This window comes from Pituophis catenifer, unplaced genomic scaffold (genome assembly GCF_029215685.1).
Source record: "Pituophis catenifer annectens isolate HBS135680 unplaced genomic scaffold, rPitCat1.0.hap2 SCAF_1, whole genome shotgun sequence".
NCBI lineage: Eukaryota > Metazoa > Chordata > Lepidosauria > Squamata > Colubridae > Pituophis > Pituophis catenifer.
In genome coordinates, this window is record NW_027256881.1 from 323,312,113 (window position 1) to 323,330,725 (window position 18,613).

An 18,613-nucleotide genomic window follows, 5' to 3' on the forward strand; every position below is an offset into this window, starting at 1 on the left:
TGTTGTTCTAGTAACAAACTGTTTAGTGCTCTCTGCAGTTTGGCATTTGGGCATCACCTTTGTCTCACAGAGGTCTTCCTTTTTGGAGAATCCTTCCTCCTTATTCAACAGAGGCATTACAATGGACGGGGTAGAAGGGGCAGTCACTATTGTTACCAACACAATTGCCAGCTGGATGAACTGTTTGTCTGCTGAGATAGTAAAGTATGACATGAGAAATGGTTGGCCTCACCTGCTGTTGTGTAAACAGATATTACAGTAAAATGTCCTGCATAAAAGGAAAAGCAAACCAAACAAAAATATTATAGCAAGTTGGAAGATTATCTCTTTACCTTTCACTATTAACCAAACAATCTGATTTTAATCTGATGACAGAACACTATTGCCATTTTCTTGATAAGTGGCTATTCTTCAATCTTATATTCATCCTGATGAACCAAGCAATGCTGCTGTCTAAGCACTGCATTCCAGCTGCATTATTCTTGAATCTGTCTAATATCTAATATTGAATCTGTCATCTGCACCTCTAGAACTGTCTGGTTTGGTTCTGCAACCCAACAAGATAGACACAGACTTCAGAGGATAATTAGAACTGCAGAAAAAAACAATTGCTACCAACCTGCCTTCCATTGAGGATCTGTATACTACACGAGTCAAAAAGAGGACTGTGAAAATATTTACAGACCCCTCACATCCTGGACATAAACTGTTTCAACTCCTACCCTCAAAACGACGCTATAGAGCACTGCACACAGAACAACTAGACACAAGAACAGTTTTTTCCCAAATGCCATCACTCTGCTAAACAAATAATTCCCTCAACACTGTCAAACTATTTATAGGTTTGCACTTCTATTAATCTTATCATTCCCACCACCCATCTCCTTCCTCTTATGACTGTATGACTGTAACTTTGTTGCTTGTATCCTTACAATTTATAGATATTGTTTCCTGATAGCTTATTTGTACCTTATGACTATCATTAAATTTGTACCTTATGATTCTTGACGAATGTATCTTTTTTTTTTTATGTATACTGAGAGCATATGCACCAAGATTCCTTATGTGTCCAATCACACTTGACAAATTAAAAAAAAAAAACTATTCATCTTCTTAAAGCTTTCCAAGCTGGTATCCATTATTATATTCCATGACAGTGAATTCCATACCTTGCTCACACATTCAGTATTTTTAATTTGCTACTATTTAGATTGATCTTTATAATTGGTAGCTGCAGCCCAAGACCTAGACATATTAATTTATTTTTAGATACCATATTTAGAAACCACCCATCTTCCTCATAGAGCCACTCTGGGAGGTGCATATGAGTCTGAACCTGTTGGGCCTTAGGAAGCAGACAGAGCCATTATGACTATGAGCTCAACCACCTGCTTACTAGATTCATGTCTTTCCTGGCTGCCAAAGGCCTCCTGGGTGATATGTGGCTGGATTATAGCAGTGATAAACTGCTCCTTATGGATTGTTTTTCTGTTTTTTATAGAGGTGTTGATTCACACACACACATTCCTCAAGAGCAGTTAGACCCAACCATACTGGATAATTTTCATTGAAAAGGTGGTATGCAACAGCTTCAGCAGGTCCTGGATGAAGCAATTATCAGAACCCCTTTCAATCATGTTTCAGTCCTGGCTATTTGATGGAAACTGCATTGGTTACCTGTTGTATGATATATAGCAAGAGCACAATGGGGGGGTGGGTAGTACATCCATCCTTGCTCTACTTATCGGTTGCTTTTGATACCATCAACCATAATATCCTTATGGACAAGCTGTACGGGTTGAGGTGGCCTGAACTGTATTTATTGTGCTGGTTTTCTTCCTTCCAGTCAGTGTTCAGAAGTCCCACCCTTGGTCCCTAAATTGAAAGTCTAGTAAATTTTCATAAGGATGTGTTTTATCACCTGTCCATATCAATGTCTCCCATTCAAACCTTTTGACCTTTAAATTATGTCTTCACCATGAATATACTGCATGCATTTCATAGTCTATGTAGCTATATGTATATTGCCTCAACTGATACATCATTCAAGGAAAAAAAATATAGATCTGAGTAACATCAGTAAATACATATTTCAAAATATTCATGTTACATTTTTATTTTTCTGTAGCCGCTTTATAACACAGGATAAATCCTGGTAGAGTTTTTATATAACATCCCTTTGATTTTGTTATTTGTAATTCATGTGTACCTGAACAGAAAGGTGATACTGGTATTAATAACGTTTTCAAGCATTAGTTCTATTTATAGGGCTTTGCAAATTCTTCCAAAGAATTGCTTTGCAACACTGTCTGAAGAATCGCTGTTCAAATAATTAAGGAAGTACAAGACCTAAGAGCAATATGGGGCCCAAACAAAAAAGAAGTAGAATCTGGTTAAGAAATCAAGAATAATTTCAGTTTCTAAATGAAATGAGATTATTGCTAAAATAGAACCCGATATTTGTAGCCTTGAGCTTGTGGAAAAACCATTACTTTTAATCCCAAGGGGACAAAGTGCTGTCCTTGAGAATACGGATAAATTGTATATCTAGTTCAATTTGTACTTTCCCCCCCAAAGAGATTGAGGTCTGAAAGGGGAGGGTAATATAGTTCTAATCTTTATTTTAAGGACACTCTTCTCTCTATTCTTGGTGATTGTGATCATCTGCAATAACAACACTCTCCTGCATGACAGGAGTAACCAAAATATGTGCTTGATAAACACTGGAGTGGCATCATAAGAAAGGAATGGCAACAATTTGAAAAGTAGATAAGTTGTGTGTGCCTGAGTGTGCATAGGAGAGCTGCTTTATTTAGGGATAAGGTAAGGAAAGGAAACAAGCAGACTGCTGCAAGGTATTAAAAAGACGGTGGCCCAGACACATGGACACAAATCTGTATTCAGTAGGTAGCAATTTACATATGGGTATACCAAGTTTAAAAGACAAAGGGTATTCTTTCACCTGCAGTCAATGTTCATTCTTGAACACTATATCAAAAGGGGTTTGGGGAACTATTACCTAAACCACAACTGCAAAAAAGGAAGGTGGATGGTCTCAGTTACAATGGCAACAGATGCTCTGTTGGAAGACCTGGAAGACCTGAAAGACCAGGCTTGGGAGAGATCATCGTAGAAGAATGAGAGAAAATCTATGTGGTTGTTAGGTGTGAACAATATTTTTATGGCACTCCATCCATTGATCCAGGCTCAGCTTCCTGGGTTTATTGTACATCTTCCAAGCATCTTAAAAAAAAAAAAAAAAAAGCTCATGAACTGGTTTTAAAGATGCACAGATTCCAAGGGCAGCTTTTTGGGTATGAGACAGATTTAGAAGAATAATTTTGCCACTTCTTGTTTTCAGAAATTTGGGGAGCAGTTTCAGAAGCATAACAATGTAAGGACACTCATGAGATTCACTCCGAACAACATCTATGTCATGGAAGTGTTATTCTTTTAAAAAAAGTACATTACCTTGGGAAAATCTTTCTAGTCTCACAGTATCTCACTTGATATTGAACTATAAATCTGCTTTTTTCTTTTCGTACAATTTTTGTAACTATAACTGCCATTAAAATAAAGCTCATACTGCACCATCCTCTCCTCCACATCTGCATATATATGTCTATAGAAATTCTCAGTATAGGTAAGGGGGTGAGACAAGGATGTCCTCTCTCTCCTATACTATATATATTAGCATTGGAACCACTGTTGAACGAAATTAGGAATGACAATGAAATAAAAGGATTAAGAACAAAAAACCAGGAGTATAAACTACAAGCATTCGCGGACGATGTAGTATTTATTTTAGAAAGACCAAAACAATCAGGATTGAATTTACTAAGGAAGATAGAACAATATGGTGAAGTGGCAGGATTGAAAATTAATAGACAAAAAACAAAACTACTAACTAAAAATTTGACAAAAACCCAGGAGAAAGAATTGGAGGAGACGCTAGGAATACAAACAGCAACAAAAATAAAATACCTAGGAATTTGGCTTACCAATAAGGTATCATCTCTTAAAGAAGACAATTATAATAAATTGGCCAAACAAATCCAAAAGGACTTAGAGGCATGGAGTAAATTGAGACTATCGCTACTAGGCAAAATTGCTTCAATCAAAATGACAATTTTACCGAAATTATTATACCTATTTAGAACAATACCGATAAATCCAGGGAAATCATATTTCAAAGATCTTGATAAAATGACTTTAAAGTATATATGGCAAGGGAAAAGAGCCAGGATTAAACTGAAGCACCTACAGGACACTAGAGAAAAGGGTGGCCTGGGACTCCCAGATTGGCAAACTTACTACACTGCAACAGCTTTAACTTGGATCAAAGATTGGATGACACTCGAAGATAAATGAACGTTAGCATTAGAAGGATTTGACCTGTCGAAAGGCTGGCACGCATTCTTATGGGAGGAAAAACCCAGGCAACATGAGCACTTCAGGAGACACTATATCAGAGGAGCATTGGCAAAAATTTGGACCGAAATAAGGAGAAAACACTACGATAAAATCCCAAGATGGTTATCAACTACGGAGGCCCAAATTTATCCGAACACAATGGATATAGACAAGATGAAAACCTATGACGAATTGTTGAACACAGAGGGAGAAATGAAAACAAGAGACGAACTGAGACAACAGGGCACGGACATTGACTGGTGGCCGTATTTACAGATAAAATCAAGATATAAAATCGACATAAAAAAATTTGGAATCCAAAAAGAAAGAAATGAATTAGATAAAATCATAATGCAATCAGACAATAAATTAATAACTAAAATATATAATTATCTATTAAAATACAAATTGGAAGAAGAAGTGGTGAAGGAAAATATGATGATTTGGGCTAAAAATTTTGGATATAATATTAACCTAGAAAATTGGGAGAAAATGTGGAAGGTAAATACTAAGCTGACAATGTCCGTGCCCTACAAAGAAAATATATACAAGATGTTTTATAGGTGGCATCTCCCCCCCGCACGCCTGGCAAGGATGTTCCCTAATGCGAATCAGAACTGTTGGAAGTGCAAAACACAGAAGGGGACCTACTACCATATGTGGTGGTCATGCCCAAAGGCCAAAAAATTTTGGAAAACAATTCAAAATCAGCTGGAAGAAATCACCACCCAAAAAGTGCCCCTCAGACCCGAAACATATCTACTAGGAATACTGACAAAGGACTATAAAAAAGAGACACAATACTTGATAATACATATCCTGACCGCAGCCAGAATCACTTTCGCACAAATGTGGAAATTAGAGGACACGCCATCAGAGGAAAAAATAATACAAAAAACAATGGAATGTGCGGAAATGGACAAACTTACCAAAGAGATACAGGGAAAAGAAGCTTCAGAGTATTATTTAATCTGGCAGAAATGGTACAACTGGTTAGATAAAAAGAACACGAAATAAGGGAATACCACCCAATGATACAAAAATAAGGAAATAAAATGAAATATCGTTGTATAAACATTGATACATGATGAAAGATAAATATACATAGATATATAGATATATAATTACCGAAGTAGCTCTATTTTTAAAGTTCAAGCTGTAAGACTTGACTTCTCTGTATAGTTAGTTTATGTATAGTTTGTTTTAATGTCTACGTCTGTATATGTATGTTTGTTTATAAAAAATAAAAAAAATAAAAAGAAATTCTCAGTATAGGTATATATTCTTATATATACTTATACTGAGTATGTAAGTACAGAAGGTGGTTTATAAGAAAAGACTAGAGAGTCATTTGTCCAAAATGGTATAGGGTCTCCTGCTTGAGCAGCGGGTTGGACTAGAACAGGGATCGGCAACCTTAAACACTCAAAGAGCCACAAAGATCCTAATCAGAAGACCCCATTTAATTCTGGAGCCAAGAGGAAGTCCGGTTCCCCCACCACAGAGTCTCCTCTAGTACGGAATCCTTTTTCCTCTGCTGACCGGAAGTCCGGTTCCCCCACACTAGAGTCTCCTCCTAGTGCATCCTTTTTCCTTTACCTGTCCTAACCGAAAGCCCTATCAATTGTGGAGCTGACCAACAACAGGGAGCCGCAGCAGAGGGATGAAAGAGCCACATGTGGCTCCAGAGCCACGGGTTGCCAACCCCTGGACTAGAAGACCTCCAAGGTCCCTTCCAGCTCTATTCTGATTGATTGGTTAGTTGATTGGCTGGTTGCATAGATTCTCTATACTTCTACTGGCCTCTGTGAAATCTTTTTCTTCACTTTAAATGCTGCATGGAGAATTGGATATTCCAAGGTAATATGTTTTAAGTAAAAAGGATCATGGATAGTTAACCATTTCTTCCCTAGCTATAGTTGCCCGTAGAAATTGTCCATGTAATAGTTAAATCCCCAAACAAACAAACCAATAGCACCAAAGGACAGTCAGCAGACTGAGAAAAAGATCCAATGCACCCCGACAGAGAGTGTAGGATAGGGGAGTATGATCTGAGGTAGGTAGATAAACACCTATCAGACTGTTTTCATACATTTCGCTTAACATTTATGGCTATTAGTTTGTGTAACCAGCATCTACTTGTGCTTCAACACACAGTTCTTTTTAAAACATATACTAACTTCGTATCAAAATCTTTTAAGAAGCTCTGCAACAGTTTTAGGATTCTTAATAGATGCCCAGAAAATTAGACATATATATTCAACATTTATTAAAAATGATAAAAACTCCAAAAACTCTTGACAAACAGCATATGGTTGTGACATTTAATCTCAAAATTTAAGCAACCTATATGAAATTTAAAACAACAAGTACCCAGAATGGTAGGAGCATCACAATCTTATTAATTTTACTGTTATAACAAGGACAGAATAATTTTTAAAAAACCCTACAAATTGGCAATTCTGGGAGAACTACTATATTCAGTTTTTCAAGCATGCCTGTAGTGCATCTAAATTAGTTTATAAAAGGCAAGTCAAATTTAACCTTGACTTAGCTTCGTATCTAAAAAGTTAAGCTTGAATGAAAACTTTAAAATAGCTTCCTTGAAATTCCACAAAGCTTTATAGAATATTAGTACCAATTTTGTGTTTTTACAGAAACCTGTTCATTGGGGCAGGAAGTAAAAATCTATTTGAACATAAGACTCAGGCAAAGTTAAATGTGATCTGTAGACATTTTTGCATGAAAATTTTGTTAATAAGAGAGAGAAATAAAAACATCCCAGAATAATTATAAAGAATATCCAGAATGTATTTCTAGGCATGTAGATCTGGTACATCAATCCTGAGGACTCTTACTTTTGATTTATAATGATATTCTTTCAAATACAGCTTTACAGATGGAGGAACAGGAAGGGCATTTATGCCATCGTAAGTTGTAGAGTTACAAATAACTGTCCTGCATAGATGTTGAAGGGAAAAAGGGAAAGTTCTGTGTAAGGGAGTCGAGAGAAGTGGCTCAAAGAACATACAAGAGCTTGGATCTTTATAATGTTCTAAAAGTCCAGTAATGTCACGAGAATGGAAGACGCATGGATCATGAGCATCAAAGCTGAAGTTGTGATTCCATTGTTCAATCCTAGCATGAAGAGAACGACTATAACGCCTGAAACTAACGGAAAATAAGTAATCCTCCTGGGCAGAATCACGTAATAAAAAAGTCCCCTCTGGCTTTCCATCTAAAAGTGCTTCTGCAGCGTATTTATCCATCACTCCCCAGTAACATGGGTTATTATTGATCTGAAGGAGGTCAGGAACCAGACAATGAACATAATCAATCTGGGTGTGATATCTGAGTGGCATCTGCAGCTGCAGCAGGTCATCCTCTATTTCCCACCGTGGTTTGTTTCTCTTCCTGGAGCTAGTGCAGAGTGTCACTACTTCATCATCAGAGTCCATGTCACTTTCCTCTCTGCTGCTCTTTAGCTGCTTACTACCCATGGCGGATTCCTCTTGAGGATCACACGGATAGGAGTCAATAACATTACTTTCCTGCAATACATCGGAGTCTGGTTCATCTGCCCTCTCAATCTCTCTCAGTTCTTCATCTTTCCTTTCACCTTTTGATGCACTCATACTTAGCCAGCTTTCAGATTTTTGTCTTACAGGGGCAGTGTGCTGCTTGATTAAGTGCCACCGAAATGCTAGTTCAGATCGTGGTGGAAAAGGGCATTTGTCCAGCATAAGCTCACTGATATGTATTTTTCTCTTTGGTGAAAGCCCTGAAGAATGCCGAATGCTACAACTCTTTATGGGGAAACATTGTCCCATCGCATCTTGCAATTTCTGTTTAAAAGAACGGCTTAGGAATCTGTGACCACATACATGTTCCAACTCCATCTCAGCTGAGGAACAGCTCTGTTTTCTCTCCTGGTTCCTTAGACTTAACGTAGATATTCCTGAGGCGTTTGCCATTTCGGCATTAGAACTGTTCTCATTCTTTTTTGTCCAGGAAAGCTTCTTTCCACTCCATACATATCCGTCCTTTCTGTCTGCACTCCTACTCCGGCTGGTTTTGGGTCTCACATCTGCATTTTTAGGTTTTCTTTCTTTATTTTCTGCCATGCTTTAATGTTAAATGCTTCATAAAGATTCCGGAACTAATGATGCCCGAATTCTTCACAGAAAGCACTCTTCATATGTTCTGAGGCTATACCTATGGAAATGGGGGAAAAAAAGTATTCAATATATTTATTTCTCACATTTCTATGCAAGTAGAATTTGAAGACTGTTTATAAGAATAAAAATGACATAACAAAGATTAAAAATGCAGTGTGAACTTTTAACTGCTCAGAATAATCTGATCACCTTCTGGAATGAAGTCAGAATTGTCACTGAGCTAATGTTTAGGGAACAGCTATTTCAAAGGGGAAGGGCATCATCAAAAAACCTTATCACCAGGCCACTGGTGAATTTATTTCGTGTGGAATGGGGACCCACAATATTGTGACATGGAATGAGTATATGTCATGGATCAATTTTACCTAGAAGATGGTGTTCTAGGAGCCAACCTATTTAGAGCTTTAAGGGTTAAACCCAACACTCTGAATTACACCCAGAGGCTTACTGGCAACTAGAACAAAGCCTGAAATATTGGTGTAACTTAGCAGTAACAGCTCTCGCTATCAGAATGCAGAATACAGTGCAGAGATTATGAGAAGGCTATGAGAAAAACCAAGTGATGGACCTGCCCTTGTAAGGCAAGTGCTAGCCTACCTAGAGTAACCAATGAAGTAGATAAGAAAACAGATGATCTCTGGACAAACAGTAAGTCCTTCTTGTTTGGATACAGCCTCAATTTCTTTCAGCCTCTCAAAGCCTCCAGCCACTAACAAAGACCTCAACAGCACTTCTGGCTCAGTGATATACATTGGGTATCATAAGCATACTGATAGTACCTCACCACAGACTGATGGATAACTTCTCCACGCACCACATGCCTCACAGAGATGCTAAGTAACAGGAATGAGAGAATCAAAAACCCACAGAACCAACTTTTCTCCTCCACTATCACTGATTGTAATTACTCATTTAGAAGGAGGAAAATCATTGTGAAATAGTGGCACCAATCCTCAAACCACCCAGGCTTGTCAATGACACCAAAGGTTACTGAAAGGATCAAATGCATTCCTGTCACCCAGGTTGTGACAAAGCTTTTCTACTAGAGTGATTAATGTTGTCTCAGTCCAATACCTAGCCTGGCATGTACTTAACCAATTAAAATGGATACCAATAAGCTTCTTCTTCTCAAGCAGTCTACAATTGGAGCCATAACTTCTTTTTCTAGACAATCATCACCCAGTTTTTGGGGTCCAGGGGAGCCCCCTTCAGAAGAGGGCACATAAATGTTTTGTTACAGGCAACTGGGATAACCTCATCCACCAAAGGAGATTCAAACAGGAGTTATGAATCTCCTGTACTGGCTATCTGAAAAAGCCAGGAAGGGCATGGATCTACAGTGGCCGAGCTCATGCTGCAAGCCTTTTATTTGTTTCATCAAGTCTATAAATTAGAATAAATTCCAAGTAATATAAGATGTTGTCCAGTCACCATTTTAAACCTCACTGATGTGGAATCAAGATTCTGGTGAATTTGAGCAACTTTATCAGCAAAACATTGTACAACTTCCTTAAAACAGCCGGACAGTAAATGCTCCTTATTCTAATATTCCTGGGATATTAGTAAGTTTAAATCAGATATCTGGACAACAGTCTGATGATAGAATAAGGGTGGAGAAGTGAGAATGGTTCACCACCCTTATCATCATGGTACAGGATTGAAGATGAACTCAGTTACCTACGCTCAATTAAGTTCATCATTAATCACTTATCAAAATATATATGAGACTGAGCAGGCGGTCCTGCTTCCTACACAGTGATAGGACATTACAAGTATACACATTGCAGCCAGGTTGTAGCTCTTTCCAAGGAATATTCTAGCCCAACATAAGGAAAATCTGGTAGCCTACCCTACCCTAAGCTTCAGTTTACTTCAAAGAAAAGGAAATTTTGGGAGAGATTTTGAAGGACAGCTTCAAAGTGAACAATTACTGTCGCTGCAATGTTGTGTGTGAATCTAGCAGCGTGTGAGTGATTCTGTAGAAAAGGAAAAACTATAGAGTAAAAGTTTAATACAGGTAGTCCTTGATTTATGATCACAGTTGAGCCCAAATTTTCCGTTGCCAAACTGTCATGTCACTTTTTTCAGTGTTGTAACTTTGAACTGTCATTCAACGAATGGTTGTAAGTCGAGAAGTACCAGTAGGACAAATAAGATTGAACTTGGTCAATTAAATTCAAATGTGTACTAAAGATAATTTTCCTTCACCATTATTTGCTTATTCTCCAATTTCATTGATCTCTTACAGTGATAACAGTACTGAAGACAATATATGTGCCAGAGAAAGCAGGCAGCAGTTCAACACTACACAATTTAGACCACCATTTTAATATTGTTTTCCCCAAAGTTATGCCTTTGATTTCAGGATTTTTTTCCTCCAAATTATATTAGCGTTCAGATTAAGATAAAATATTTTAATTTCCCTCAATAATCTATGAATTGAGACTTGCAGTATAGTACTATGCATTTCACATTCAATAATGATTACTCTAGGAAATATGTATACTGTATATGCACAAAGTCTTCGAATGTCAGACTTACTGAACATTCAGCTGTAACATCAGTATTCATCTTTGTTTTGAAGGATTTAAGAACTAGAAACAGGAAGCTCCATTTTTAAATAGATGGGGGAATATACATGCAGAAAAGCTGTCCAAACGGAAATAAAATTTTGCTTATATGGACAGCATACTAATGGTAGATCTTATCTCTATAGAATGGTAAAAATCAGACTTTAAGATTTCTCGTTTGAAGCATTCATATCCACTATTTTAATTCCTTAATAAAACATCAGTAGATCCTTGGAGTCACTCCTCATCTTTTAGGGCTTTCAGATAAATGGATCTGTGAGTGATGATGTTTTGAATCACATCTAATAGAATTCCAATCTAATTAGTATTCCAGAGCTTCCTCCATTATCATGTTAAGACAAACAAACTATAGATTAATTTAACTTCCATTCCTGGGAAAAGACCGTTTCCCCACATTCTTTGCTTGCCTTTGGACAAATGCCACATTCAAGCTCGAAAACCATTCAACAGCAAAAACAAAAACCCAAACAAAAACTCAAATGAGAGATAAAGTAGGTCAACAAATAAAACATAGTCAAAACTTCATGTAACGCTTCTTACAATACTAGTTCACACAAGCAGGATGTTAAAGAGATGCTATTCTGTGCTGACACTTTCAGGTCATTTTAAAAACAGAAACTAATTAAAATGTGTCACCGACCGGGTATTGCTTTTTAAAATGGGTTTTTAGAAGGGTATCCCCAAGGCATTTGAAGCACCTAGGCTTGATGTCCTGAAAAGGATTATAAAAATAACTTGTTTTACTAAAAGCAATTTTATAAAACCCTGACATATGGAAATGCTTTTAAGGAACCACAGAGGGAAGAAATGACATTACATAAAATAAGACGCCCTCAAGGTCTAATTCATGCATAGTGCATGGTTTTCTTTGCGTTATTTTTTTGTGTATTTGTTTTCAGAAGAGAATTTAGGGACACAATATTTTTGAAGTGCATCATAATAGCATCTGGATCAGCTAGGCCACTTTATGAAGAGTGTAGTTTTGAAAAGCATCTTTAAATGTAAGTTTATTATGACATTACTATGACATTACTAAATGCACAGGAAGAAAGCCACAACAGAAGAAGCTACACTCTTGCCTGAAAATCAGAATATTCCTCAGAGTTTGCAAGATATGGAAACTCTATAGATCAGAGGTTCCCAACTGGGGGTGCGAGATGATATTCCAGGGGGTATGTAAACTTGGGTTTAGAAGTTTCAAAATTATAGTGTATATGCATAATTATATGCATATAATCATTTATTTTTGTAAGGGGTGTGAGAATATATCAGAAGTGCTCTAGGGTTGCGGGGTATAGAAAAGGCTGGGAACCCCTGCTATAGATGGAATATATGTAAAGAAAAAGTGTATAAAAACCCAAAGTCAAGTAAACTAGACATGTATCCTTGTCCTGAGTTCTTTTCAAATCCATTTGAGGGTCATCCCAACCCCTTGAAGCACATTTGAAGCTGCAGGGGCACCAAGTAGAATACATATGAACCAAGGAATTTGAATGGGTTCTGCATGTTGATCAGTAGTGTAATTTAGCATAGGAGCAGTTTCATTTGTGCCCGATGTCTTCTTACAAATCTTTGATGAAAATATAATGCATTTGTGATAACAACAACATAGATGTAGCCGTTAAGGCACCAGGATAAAATCTGGGAGACCGGAAGTTCTATTTCCACCTTAGGCATGAAGCCATGAAGGTGGCGTTAGGCCAGTCACTCTCTCTCAGCTCTAAGAAGGCAATTGCAAACCATTTTCAAAATCTTGCCAAGAAAATTGCAAGAATTAATCTAAGCATTAATTTGGGTTTGGCTTCTCCTAGAAATATATGTAAGTTTCAGGCATTTCTGCTCATGAGGTATATTGTAGTAAAGCTATAGATTTTTTTTTTGAAAAAAGTTTTTTATTTTTATTTTTCATCAACATGTTTAAATGTACAGTCTTTTATCCATCATTATATATTGTTCGTTCATCTTCTTAACTCCCATTAGGTATTTAATTAATTAATTATTCGGGTCCGCTCTTTTACCATTTCCTTCTTTTGTTTTACTACCACCTTTCCTTTTTCCCTTCCCTTTCCTTCTTTCCCCTCCTTTCTTTCTTCTTTCCTCATTCCTCCTCTCCTTTCCTTTCCTACTTCCTTTCCTTTTTCCACTCTCCTCTCTTCTTCCTCCCCTTCTTACCCTCTCTCCTGCTCTTCTTTCCCCTTCCTTCTTCCTCTCCTTTTCCCATTCTCTAGTAAAGCTATAGATCTTGGAGTGTCTGTAAAATGTATGTTAGTGACGTACAAGTTTGATAAATTTTAAAAGCTGTAAGATTATGTCATGGTTTTATTTAATATATTAACATTTAATTATTAAGAGTAACTGGTATGTTTATTTCTCATCTGGCCCTAACCACAATGAAATCATTAGCTTTATTTGGGGGGGGGGAATCACACAAATTCATTCATTATTTAAAGGAGCTGCAGTATTTCAGAGTTTGAGAATACCTCTTTTGGTTTTTAGAAGGATTTTAAAAATTCTTTACATAATTGAAATCACAGATTTTTTTTTTTTTCCTAGAGTAAGAAATAAACTTATCGATGTTTTAGAAAAAGAGTGTCTTTTGAACCCACTGTTTTTCTAAAATATTGACAAGCTTATTTTCTTACTCTGGGAAGAAAAAAATTGGTGATTCCAATTATACAGAGAATTTTCCTTTCTACATTCCACTCTCTCTCAGCCCTAGTAATCTTCTTTTAATAAACTAATTGAGATGATAAAAGAACAAAGCTCTTACTCCTACCCTCTGTTTAATTAATCTATTCTCATCATTTTATGTCTTTACCAATCATAATATTGCCACCCAGAGATATTCCTCTTCCCTGATTTATCCCTTTAGGGTTTATACATTATCACTCTGTCAGTGATTGAGCAAGACAAAAGGACTTTTGATTAAATGTTATATTAACAAGCACCATGCTAAATTTAATGATAGATTTAAAGCAATACCTAAGTCTACAATACAGTTTTAAAAATCTTATGCAAATACAAAATACTATTAACACAAATTGGGTCTATAACTTTATCAACATAAAGGCCAATTACAAAAAACAAACACAAATCCAATTCAAAAGAAGCATTCACATAAATTGTATTCATATAGATTTACTGAAGTCCATATTTTATTCTTGTTCTCCTTCTCATCAGTGTCACCCTCTCCGCTTCATAACATATAGACATTTAAACTAAATACACATCGCTTCATATCAGCTAATTTATTTATTATTTATTTTATAAAAATGTCAAAAAAACAAATTAAAGTAAATGGCAGTCTAGTTATTAAGTATATTTTCAGCCGGAGGGCAGTATTAATGGAGTGAGCCATTTGGTAAGTCAAGTTACGGCATCTGCTTTATTTTAACAGAAAATTAGCAGAGGTGATACAGACAGGTCATCTCAGTAAAAAGAAGGTTTGTGTCTTCCATTTGTAACTGCACTTGAAAAACATTTAAATGTGAAGCTAGCTCTCACAGAAACAATAGAGCAAAGAATTCCTTTGAGTCATATGATTTTGGGCTACAACAAAAGTCATCATAGCATGAAAATCCCTGAAGAGTTTTAGCCATTGTTTCTTGACACATGATTGCCCCTCTGACTATAATGTCATATCTTATCTGAAAGAGAGCATGGAAATTGATGCATTCACTTCACTTAAAGCTTGATATAGATTTTATCTTGAAGAGAGAACACACAAGATATTTGACTGATCTTTTCCTACATCAAATCAGGAAGACAGAATATTGCTAGAAGCCATGTCCTAATTCTTTTCAAGTGCACATCATCTCTTTTATGATACCAAATTTTGACTAGAACAGAAGTTGCATAATGGCTTTTCGCATAATGGCTTTTTGCATATTATCCGGACCACATAAGGCATTTGTGCATCATTTTACAAATATATTGACTGAAAATGAAAGGATATTATTATTCACTTGGAAAATATTACTGTTAGCCTTTCTGCAGTGAACTTTACATAAGAAAAGGAGGATATTATATCACTTCAGAGTTTACTCCCCCTCATAATTTATTAACACATATTATATTACCAAATGTTTTTTCAGTAAAATAAAAGCTGCCCAACTGATCTTTCTTGAACATTTGTGTATGTTAGGTATAAGGAATAATATATTGAACTGGACTTGCCAAATACATTTTTCAGAGAAGAAAAATCCAAAGCAGCTTGTTGATATGGAACACAATTAATTCCTTCTGAATGTCTCATATCTCAACTTTTCCTAAATGAATGAGAGCTGGGTAAGATCATTTACAGTATGTAGCAGAAGTTTTTATGAGGAGAACTTCCCAATAACGTTGGGATCAGTTTAGCTCCAGTGGGGGCTAAAATCAATAAATTATCTTGAAGTTTGGTCCTGAAAATCCACAATGCAACTGAGACGAGAGAAGAGACAGTTGTGTCAAGCTAAAGGAGTTGCAAAATCAAACAACAGAACAGTGTCCAAAAAAGAAAAGAAAAAAAAAAACTCCAATAAGAGTGGAATGCATAAAGGCTGACAGGAAATTGTCTACTTTAACTCCTCTCAGGCCTCCTAGATGGTTCCACTTACAAAAATATTCTGTTTCATTCAAAAAGAATTAAGATCCTCAAAAGTCATTTCTCACAATTCTTTTAAAATCCCAGATATTCTAAATATACACTAAATGGCAGTGAAAATGCAAAGTGCATTAAGAATATTTTCTAAAATAAAGCAAGAGTTAATTATGTTCAGATATTTTGGTATAATGTCATGTTTTAATGCATGTAGGACATGACATTGTACCAAAATATTTGATTAGATATTTTATTATTAAATGATTAGAACAATATTCTAATTAAAACCAGTTAAAATATAGTATAATAGTTTTTCTAGAAAGAAAATAGGCCCTTTTAAAAAAATAAATTTCTCTATGTATCCCCAAAACGATCTGTCTGATTAACAAAGCACAACATGAGACCAAAAATATTTCCCTATGTAGTGTAAACATGGCCAAATAAGCCATCCAAAACTATTTATATATTTTGTCAGCTAAGAGTCAGTAACAGCCAAACTCACTTCATAATATAAGTGGGCTGGAACAAGAATTCACATGCCATATGATTTCTCCAACTTTTAGTTTTTATTCTAAAAGAAGCAGCCTGAGGATGAAAACATGAACAAATGGCTTTTGGAATATTGACAACAAATGTCCCACAGACGTCTATTTCAATTAGTCTAAGTGACATTTCCATGTAACTTTAAAAACATATTGAGAAAGAACTGTCAGATGATGAAGAGAAATAAATTTCTAACTTTTTAGAACTACAAGTAGGCAATTCAACGCTCTTTAAAACAAAACAGGTGCTTGTTCTAAAGATGATATCTTCTAACCTTAAGACCTACCATTCCTTGGTTAAACTTAGAAGGTGGATGCGATCATCATGATGCAAATGCCGAACTAAACACAGTAAAATATTTTCCATGAAATCTTGCATTTCAAACTATCAGCAATGTAGCTATTTGCCACAGTTTATGAACATTTTATAATATGCACCTCCAGAATTTTAAAAGAAACTTTTAAAACAATAACTTTATTCTAGCATAAAATCTCATTTTTTAAAGGAAAAAAAAACCTGTTTCCTTTAACTGTTTTTTAAAAGTTATGTTGCTGAAATGATGGCTGTGGCTATGAAATTAACACTGAAACTAATTTTCTGTTTGCTCCTTTTCCTCCAACCACGGCTATCTATCTCAAAAGTCAGTTTTTCTCCCCAGGATTTAAAGAAACATTTCACCAACATCGTTGGTCGCTAATAAAAGTTGAGTATCTTTACTGGAGAGGGATAACTTTGTCAGAATGAACAGATGCCAGTTCTTTCCATCTCCCCCACTCTCCTTCCCCATGCTCACCTGCTGCTCACCCGAAGAAACATTTTGAAGGGATGCCAAAAAGCAGGGAAGGAAGAGAAACCTCGTCCAAATACCGTGGCACTGACAGGCACCAGTGCTCCCCATCAGACACAAAGGATGACGGAGCAACTGCACAGCTGGAGGAGGAGGAAGGATCCGGGCTGAGGGGGGTCCGAGGATGAGAAAGGAGGAGAGAAAGGAAGATGTCGGAACTGAAGGGGAGGATCTTTAAACCTTCTCTGTGTTGTGTGTGTGCCAAAGAGAGAAAGAGAGAGAAAGAGAAAGAGAGAGGGAAGGGAGGGAGGGAAAGAAAGGAGATTGGAGGATGAGGATTGACAAAATAAAGAAATGGGGGGAAATCGAAAGGCAAAGTATGCTAGGAAAAAGTGGCTGAAGGTGGATGGAAGTTAAGAAGGAGAAGCAATAGCTGCAATTCGAAAACCATTCCTTTAGGAGGAAATCCCTTTGCGATACATGGGAAGGTTATTTCTGGTTACATATGGTTGCAATTAAGCTGCAAAGGAGAGAAGGCTGGGGTGGGGGGAGAAGATCTGGAAAAGCTCCAAAAGTCTCGATATATGGAGAGAGGGAGGGTTTGGGGGGACAGTAAAAAGGAAAAGGGACGTTTTTTCTTCCCCCCCCCACCTCCTAAAATCTGTGTCCCAAAAGAAGCGTTAAATAGTGGGGAAGAAGAGTTGCAGGACGGGGAAGGAGAAAGAAGGGCGGCAAAGGGAACGGAGCAATCCCTACGATTTAGAGGGGAGGGGGGAGAAGGGGGGGCTAAGAAGGACGCGGAGGCAAAGAAGCCCAGCGGCTTGACCGCCCTCCTTCTACCCCACCCTTCCCGCCCTCAGTCCGTCCCTCAGCCGCGCTGCCCACAAGCGCCGCTTTTCCCTCTCCGCCTTCCAGGCGGTTATGAAGGCGCAGGCGCAGCACAGCCCGCCCCCGCGGGTCTCCCAGACAGGATTCAGCCGGCTTTCCGGGGTGGGGGTGGAGGCGGGACCGAGCGTGGGACGGAAAGCGCAACGGCCCAATGAGAGGGCCAAGAAAAGCACGGCCCGGCCTCTGGCGCTGATGATGTCACTCGGAAGCGAAGCGCGGGAAAGCTCGAAGGACGGCGGGTGAGTTAGTGAGGGCGGCGGGACGGCGTAGTTTTGCCGGTGAGGGGCTGTGAGTCGCTCTTTGGGGAACCAGCATCCCACCCACCCCACCCCCGGTAGCTATTCCCACGCACGTCCTCAGGACCCGGAGGGGGAAGGTCCTGCCGCCGTTTCTCGGGCGACCTCAACGGGGAAGGGAATAAGGCGTGTTATATTACCTGAGCCATTGGCAGCCTTTCCCTCTCTTGGTGTATTGGACGACATGTCCCATCATCCTAATCCAGCGTGGCTTGAGGGAGGTCATGCAGCGCACTTGGAAGGGCACCTGGTTGAGAAAATTTGAAATAAAATATAACCTTTAGGGTTGCTGTCCCTGTCCCTGATCCTGATATTGCAGCCCTAATGATCGTATA

At 37.6% G+C, this 18,613-nt stretch overlaps 1 protein-coding gene across 2 annotated transcripts; it reads right to left on the minus strand.

The window, feature by feature from the left end:
* Positions 1–3,167: 3,167 nt before the first annotated feature.
* SOCS4 (suppressor of cytokine signaling 4) lies at positions 3,168–17,153 on the minus strand. Of its 2 annotated transcripts, XM_070931662.1 has the most exons (3): positions 17,101–17,153; positions 7,272–8,628; positions 3,168–3,243 (listed from the first exon to the last, which is right to left on the minus strand). In XM_070931662.1, the coding sequence occupies exons 2-3, from the start codon at positions 8,535–8,537 to the stop codon at positions 3,208–3,210; spliced, it is 1,302 nt and encodes a 433-aa protein (XP_070787763.1). In that variant the 5' UTR covers positions 8,538–8,628; positions 17,101–17,153; the 3' UTR covers positions 3,168–3,207. The 2 variants fall into 2 exon arrangements, with proteins under 2 accessions (XP_070787763.1, XP_070787761.1); XM_070931660.1 differs by lacking the exon at positions 3,168–3,243 and having other exon boundaries at positions 6,809–8,628.
* Between the last annotated feature and the right edge of the window lie 1,460 nt (positions 17,154–18,613).